At 33.3% G+C, this 8,390-nt stretch overlaps 1 protein-coding gene across 2 annotated transcripts; it reads left to right on the forward strand.

Annotated features, from left to right (window-relative positions):
• Positions 1–612: 612 nt before the first annotated feature.
• LOC18094943 (oligoribonuclease) lies at positions 613–7,367 on the forward strand. 2 transcript variants are annotated; one of them, XM_024594186.2, is made up of 8 exons: positions 613–798; positions 1,000–1,131; positions 1,215–1,306; positions 3,869–3,950; positions 4,044–4,099; positions 4,909–4,995; positions 6,362–6,452; positions 6,931–7,367. In XM_024594186.2, the coding sequence occupies exons 1-8, from the start codon at positions 630–632 to the stop codon at positions 7,047–7,049; spliced, it is 828 nt and encodes a 275-aa protein (XP_024449954.1). In that variant the 5' UTR covers positions 613–629; the 3' UTR covers positions 7,050–7,367. The 2 variants fall into 2 exon arrangements, with proteins under 2 accessions (XP_024449954.1, XP_024449988.1); XM_024594220.2 differs by having other exon boundaries at positions 615–798; positions 1,230–1,306.
• The last annotated feature ends 1,023 nt before the right edge of the window (positions 7,368–8,390 follow it).

An 8,390-nucleotide genomic window follows, 5' to 3' on the forward strand; every position in this document is an offset into this window, starting at 1 on the left:
GATGACAAAGACAATAATAACAAGATAAGGTAAGAATAGAGGTGAAGAGATGATGGTGGGAAAAAATAATACAAATGGTGGTGGTGAGGAGGTGATATTAATTTATGGAATAGTATATGGGTGGTGGTGGAGTTATAGTACTACTTTATCTGGTTTGAAATTATTAAATGATAATGTGAATCAACATTTATTTATAAAATATTTTATAAATAACTTTACAAGATAAAAATATTTTATAAAAAATAACTTAATTTTAAAAATTAAATATAAAATTTATTTATGTTACACAATTCTTATATAAAATATTTGTATAAACCAATACCAAAAAAGTCACACAAAATATTTTTACTAAAAAAAAAAAACCTTAGTCATAATTAAAACTTGACTAATGTTCTTTTTGCACCTCAAAATAATTTAATTTTTATGGTTAAAACCGTGTTTTGTGATTTTTACAATTTTTTCTTATATATTTTTAAATCATTTTAATATATTAACATTAAAAATAATTTTTTAAAAATAAAAAAATATATTATTTTTATATATTTTTAAATACAAACACTTTAAAAAATTCCACTAAAACATTCTAAAGTCTCAATCACTAACTTAATAGGAAAGCAAACTACCTTAATATGAAAGGAAGCCCGACTTGCTTGCCATCCGCTTTCAAATTCGCAGTAGCAGGAAAGAAAATAAAAATGAACCTCCTTTCTAATGCGTTCTCTCTACTGGAAGTCGACGCCGAAGACGATCGAGTAAACATCGCTTCCTCTTCAAAGTCTAAATCATCTAACAACAGAGGTACTCTCCACAATTTTGCTCCTCTTTTTCACTCACACACTGTACGCTTTTACATCTAGGTTAATCCGAAGGCTCGAAGAATTTTGACTTAATTGTTCTGATAATTATCTGATTAAGCAATAATTACAAGAGAAACACAAAAAGGTTTTGCTATTTAATTTTTAGTATTGATTTTTGTTGATTTAATTTTTTTTTCAACAGGAAAGAGCAAGAAGAAAGTGAATGACTCTAATTTAGTGGTAAAAATAGAGAAACAGAATGAGGAGAATTTGGTTACGTCTTCTTCAGAAGTTTATAAGATGCCGCTAGTGTGGATTGACTTGGAAATGACTGGTACGTTTGTGCCTGTTCGCGTTTGAAGGTTTTGAGTATTATCCGCGATTTGGGGTTGTGTTTTTTAGCTCATAGTTTTCTAGTTGTTTTGGTTGCAGGTTTGAATACTGAAGTAGATAGAATACTGGAGATTGCTTGTATAATAACAGATGGCTATTTGACCAAGTCAGTGGAGGTATTGTTCAACTTAAAACACTTTTTTTTTGTTATACTTGATTTGCGGCTTCGATTTGTTGTTTTGTTTTATTGTGTTTGTTTTTTTGTTTTTATCCAATGGAAGTGATTTGCTGTTTTTGCTATTAACTGGAGGTTATGAAATAGACAACTTGAAACTTAGAATGATAGAAGAATGAGTTGTGGATGTCAGGGTTTTAAACTTTTGATGTGGTTGGGAAACTGAGATGGCAACAGTGTCCGAATCCAATGGGTATTTGAACGACCCGATCTGAATGGGTGGTTTTTTTTATGAAAGAAAAATAATCGTGGTTTGCATTTGGATAAAATCTGAAAAAACATTCGTGGCAATGGTTAGATTATGGTTTTCGTGGTATTCATACGGAAATCCCAACTGCAGTATAACCAATATGAAAACACATGTACTTATTATATTTATTTGGTTATATTGTGAATGGATGTGTTTTTAATTTTTGTTTTTGTTTTTTTAACTTATTTGGTTATTGTTAATGATATGTTCATATATTAATAATGCTTTTGTCTACATATATTCAACTAAATTTGTTAAAATTATTGATTCTAGAAAAATTTAAAAATGATTTATTCAATTAAGTATTTTTTTTTAATAAAAAAGGTGTATGGGTCATGGATATCTAAATTCCGATGGTTTGGATATGGTTATTCAAAATCTAAATCCAATAAATGATGAATAGGTTATGGTTATGGTTATTGTTTTTTCATTTGCATATGGTTATGGTTATACTACTATCCGAATCTGTGGTTACCTATTGCTATCCCTGTTGAGAAATGGTGAATGCTGGTGTTTGAGGACCCAGTACAGTTTTAGCCTCTACCTCTTGATTTTACTGGCAATTTTTCTTAAAACTTTCAACTTTTTGCTTCAGAAATTCAATGTTTTAATTAGAGGGAAGTGGAGGAACTTATTTCGTTTGTTTAGATCCTCACTTCTTTTCAGCTCTTAGGTCAGATAAGATGGTTTAGAGTTTGGACTGACCTGGTGATTTTATATGCACAGCTTTCAATAATTTTTTATCCATAATTCTTTCAGTTTAACTCTTGCCTATCATATTTGGGAGGCTAACCACCCTTGAATTGAAGGTCAATCTTTTGTTTGGTTGGTGGTACCCTATTACAAACAGTAGTAACTTGTAAGTGAGTAAAATGAGGAAGGTACTTGCATCTGATATTTGCATAATTTGCATTAATATAGAGAGACAAACTATCTCATTTTGCGTTGTCATTTTATCTTTGTACACCTGTCTTTTGGTATATGCTGTGAACAATGGTTATCTCCATGATGGCTAGGGTTTTGCAATTGATGCTCTTCTCTGATTTAGGAGGAATACAAGAGAGGTGGAGTGCTGACAGCAAAGAGTTCAGACCTCTTGTTTGGTTGCAGGAGTTGACTTTTTAACTTGCTCATTAATGTTCTGGATCCTCTGGCTGCTAGTCAGTAAATTGTTACTGTTATCTCTCAACCATTCAATGCATTAGTGGGAGCGAGGCTAACTAATGATTGGTTCAGATATTATCAACATTATAACTTGGGTATAGAAACATCATACAATTTAATTCAAGGTTTCTCCTTTACATGTTAGAGAAACGGGTTTTGCAGAACAATGAAGGGCTTGAATTGCTTGGTTTGTTTCTACTGTTAGGTTTTCTATGCTCTAAGATGGTTAACCTACTGGGATTTCCTTCAATCCCAGGGTCTTTGGCTATGGGATCTGCTTTAGCTATTCTTCTTTTCTGTTGAAACTTGTAATGAAAGTTTCAGGCAGGAGACTGGCAAACTTTCAGTTCTTCTACTGGATACTGTTGTTTTCAATCATGGAGGGGTACATGCAGAATGGAGGGCTCAAACCTCCTGAAATTTTCAAGTTTCAACTATTGCTTGTAGGATTTAATCCTTGTGAAACCTCTTCCTCATCTTGAAGCTTTCTCTACTGCAAGGATTTTGAGCACCTATCATCCACCTTTCCTAATTTCATAGACTCAATGATCTTAGACAAAGCTAGACAGATGTGCTCAACCAGGGCTTGTTTTCTCCTTGCTTATTTTGCTGTTTAAATTTGATGTAACAGAGGATCAGAGCTCCGAAACAATGGTTTATGTGGATTTCACCTTACCTAAATGACATATAATTTCTTTGTTCTGAATGATAATCCAAGTCATAAAACTTGAAATGTTACTTTTGGAATTGTTTTGGCTATAATTTTAACTGTGGGCTGACTTATAGAGAAGCTAAGCAGAAAGAAGAGTGTTGGTCACTATAGTCAGATGTCATCATTTTGTTTATTTATAATACTTGTGGTTGGTACTGCATGGGAAATGGGAATGGAGTAATCCTGTTCAAAAAAGAGGATCTCGTGAAGCGTGATGTATAATGAAGTGTTTAAATATATATACATATGGTTCTGCTGTATCATTTGCTCGTTATCATGCTGCACTTATTCATGGTCCTTTATTCCTCTTAAATAACAAATATTATGCATGTATGATTACTCCTAATCTTGTAATCCCTCAATTTCTCCTCTTTTAGGGTCCTGATTTGGTTATCCATCAAAGCAAAGAATGTTTAGATAGAATGGGAGAATGGTGTCAAAGTCATCATGCAGCTAGTGGTATGAACAGTTGATGATAAGAAAGCGAAAGATATGAAATGATTTCGTATGATTTTCAATAGTTGTCTTGACTAACAAGTCACAGCATTCTAGGTTTGACAAATAAGGTTCTCGGAAGCAAAATTACTGAAAGAGACGCTGAAAAGCAGGTATGAAAGAACTTTATCAAGTGGAAGTCATTGTTTTAACAAGTATTCCCAGTCAACAGTCTCTTGTGATGTGTGCTTTATTGTTATTCCATTGGCATGTATTTCACAAAGCAATCCTCGGAGAGTATTGAACAATTCTGTCTATTAACTCCCACTTGGTTCATACTGGTTCTCTTAACTTCTCTTTCACTAAATCTTGACCTTCAAATGGTTCTTCATGATTGGGAATATTCTCGTGTGCTTCATACATGTAAATGATCATATATATTATTTTTATGTACATTAATAAAAACATATAACCTTGGCTATTTTGTTTGTTTTCTAGTTTATCTAAATCTTTCATCTTAGTTTGATGCACATGAATTTTTTTTGAGATACCTCTTTCTTTTATTTTTTGCATTTTTTTTCTCATGCATTGTGATAGTGGGTAAAATGTCCTCTATGTGAAAAACATCTCTTAAAACCTTGTTCTCTTAAGTTTTGCATATTTTTTCTTCTCATTCATTTTTTACATGGATATAATGTCTTCTATGTGAAAAACATATCTTAAAACCCTATTTAACAATTAATCACATCTAATTCATAATCATGTTCCTCTTTCCTTTCATTTTGACTCTATCAAAAATCTAATCCTTTCATTTTGATGTATAATGTGTTTGCTCACATCTAATTCAAAAATATAATCCCGCAATCTTATAGTCATGTTCCTCTTTACTTATTCATGTAAGGTAACATCTATATCATGGCATTCTAGTTGAATGTTTTATTCATGTCTCTCCTGCTCCTAATTATATGCTTGAATATTGCAGGTTATAGAATTTGTGAAGAGACATGTTGGTACACACACACCTCTTATAGCAGGAAATTCAGTTTATGTGGATTTTCTGTTCTTAAAGGTATCTGACTGTTTTACATTTTCTTTCCCACCCACCATAATGTGTATTAAAGAACCATTTATATAGTGCACTTCTTTAATATTTGGTTTCTGAGAGAGTTTTTATGTATGAAATCAATTTGTTTCATCATATGGGTGCTCATCAACACCAATTGTTAGCATGCTTAGTTTTGGATGATTGTTGTGAATGTTGGCTTGAGATCGTAAAGGCATGCCAAAATTTCGAAGCAGTTGCATAATCTACAAGTCCAAGTGGTTGCAATTGGACTGTTTTTTTTATCTTGCTACACTCATATGAGAAATATTTTTACCCCTAGAATAGTGCATTGTCGTTGGAGAATTGCATAGTTCTTCCAGCTCAAGGGATTAACTAGTGATTGCACTTTACTTGGGACTGTTTTTTTTTATCTTGCTACACTTGAGAAATATTTTTACCCCTAGAACAGTGCTTTGTCCCCGGAGAATTGCATGGTTCTTCTGGCTCAAGGGATTAACTAGTGGTTGCTTTCATTTGAGGACAAGCTGCATTAATATTGTTAACAGTGATGCTGGTCAGGTTGTCATGCAGATCATGTGCATGGAGATATTCATACATTCAGTTTCATTTGATACCCTGACCTCATATGTTTGATGTCTTCTTTATTCAAAATAACCTGTTGGCATTTTGTGATCTACTCTCTGTGCAAGATTTTGTTTCCTTGGTATTTAAACATCAATGCATGCCTGTAATATCAGGGATAAATTATGAGAATATGGCCTAATTTTGTTTGTTGAATGCTAATTCCGGGGTGAACTTGACTGGTGAGATCAGGTTGCAAAGACATGGGCCCAATATTGTATTGATTCGAGGAATTTTGAGAAACTGTAGATGTTAGGCCTTTACATTGGAAGAAAAGTTTTTGGAATATCAAACCAGATTCCCAGACCTTGGCAATCTTATAATGCTTTAGGGGGAGGCCACTAACCTCATTCCCATAATTTTTAAAATGAAATGCAGTTGCGGCAGAATATGAAATTTTTGGAATATTTTTTATGTTCAAAGTAAATGTGGTATCCAACATTCCATCGTATCTTTCTTGGAAATTCATGCAATTTTAATAAATGGAATACTACTTTAACATGTAAGGTGATTTCTTTAGGGATTTTTCTTTCCTTTTAACTCCAAAGAATGAAGTCAACAATTGCATGATGCATGTTTTGTTTATGTTCAGTGATTATCATCCCAATTTTCTGTGATACCTTGTTTTCTGTTTCTTCTGTTAGTTTCCCATATTTTTGCAATATTGAATGGGGGTGATATCTTCCTTACTAATTGTTCTGTAACTTTATTTTTCTTATCGTGAGTTTTTTTTTTGTCTCCTTTGCAGAAATACATGCCAGATTTGGCTGGTCTCTTCTCTCATGTTGTCGTTGATGTTAGCAGTGTCATGGCTTTGTGCATGCGCTGGTATCCTCAAGGTAAATGTCTAAAATTACAGCATAGATCCTGAAAGTTTGTTATGTATCATTCTTAGGGATAACTCAACACCATTGCTGCAATTCAGTGAGGGTACCATGCACACCTTGCTTTCTCAGTTTTGTGTTTGAGGTGCATCACTCTCATGTTTCTCCAGGATTGTATCTTAACTCTAGAAAGCCAGTGGGGTTCCCAATTCCTAGAATCCCCCACCCCCACCCCCCCTCTCCCCATCCCCGCATTCTCCTTAATGGAGGATGTCTTGTCTCCTCTCTTCCAACCTTCCAGGAAAGGTTAGACCAAAAGACAGAGATAGAAGAAAAGGTGAAGACAGTGTCACAAGTCAACACTTAATAGTGTTAAACTCTATTTATCTAGTTGATATTTCCTAAAATCAATAAACAGTTGGAGTATTATCACCTGTTCTTATGTCGTTTCTGTGATGAAAGGTTTGTTTATCAATTAACATAACTTGTACAGATCGGAGGAAGGCCCCTCAGAAGGAAAATAAACATAGAGCCTTGGATGATATCAGAGAAAGCATAAGGGAACTCAAATACTACAAGGAAAATATGTTTAAACCAAAGTCCAAGAAGTGATTCGAAAAGGCACCGCATGCATTCCTTTGTGCAGGCGCTCTTTTTACAGCACCCCGCACACCATCGCCAATTTTTGCCAAAACTGCCTCTCGGTTGTTGTAGAAGGTGCATGTAATTTTAGCTGAAATGCTCAACTTTTGAATGTCCGTTATCATTTAATCTCGAAGTATGGCTGGCTTTATGATATTACAACACTAGTGTTATCTATCTATGATGAAGTCATGGTTGTGTTTTGAAAAAGTAGCTTTTAAAAAAGCTATAAATTGTAACTTTTTTTAACCAAGATTTTAAAAGAGTTTTTAGTGTGATCATGCAAAACTATGGTGTGTTGATTGATCAAATATTTTTAAATCCATGGTTGGAGTAAAATGTGTGCGCGCACACAGAAACATTGAGCAAGGAAAAATGGAAATATTGCATACAAATGAAAAGTTTATCAACCAAAACAAACCTTGTAGCAGGAAATATCAGCAGCAATGGCAGCAGAAATACAAGGATCGAGAAGCAACATGGCAAAACATGACGATGAAAATGGAAGCAGTGCCCCATTACACGTTTATGCAGCAGGAGGACTTTGGGCCTACAATTTCTTTAGCCACACCCACCATGAGCATAGTTGCAAGTAGATCTGAGATGCAGAGTCCTTTAATAGATTGTTCCAACAGAATACTAAGGGCAAGGAACATTGTTGCTGCAGTCAAGATCGATTGCCACTGGAGTCTTTGTTGATAGATCACATCGCTGACGTGCACTCCAGTTTCTTTTAATTCTACATTAGAAATTCCATTTCAGAAAACTAAACCCGATAATGATTCGTTTAAGAAGATTAAATCCATGTTACCTCGTTTGGAGAAGCGCGGTTGCCATGATGTTGATCAATGATTATAGGGCAGTGAAGATTACAAGTTAGTTTTTTATTTGATAGTGTAGTAATTGTTATTTTTTAAAATGTTTTTTTATTTAAAAATATATTAAAATAATATTTTTTTTAGTTTTAAAAATTTATTTTTAATATCATATAAGAACAACAAAAAAATAATTTAAAACAAAATTAGTTTGTCGCCTTGCAAATTTTGCATCATATAAGTTAGAGTATGTTAACCTTCAATTGATAAGTCGTAAGGAGACAATTTAGCAGTAGACACTTGTGATTTTTTTCTGATTTAAATCATGGATTTAATGAATAGGATAAGGACTTTATATCCGTTTCTGATTTAAAACAAGATTAATCAAGTTTTATCAAATTAATATTTTATTAAATTTAATTAAAAATCCACTTTAAATCAGTTTCAAATCTTGTGTTTCAAGTCAACCTGCCAAGTGAAGCATGTTTAACACTAC

This window comes from Populus trichocarpa, chromosome 1, assembly GCF_000002775.5.
Source record: "Populus trichocarpa isolate Nisqually-1 chromosome 1, P.trichocarpa_v4.1, whole genome shotgun sequence".
NCBI classification, from domain to species: domain Eukaryota; kingdom Viridiplantae; phylum Streptophyta; class Magnoliopsida; order Malpighiales; family Salicaceae; genus Populus; species Populus trichocarpa.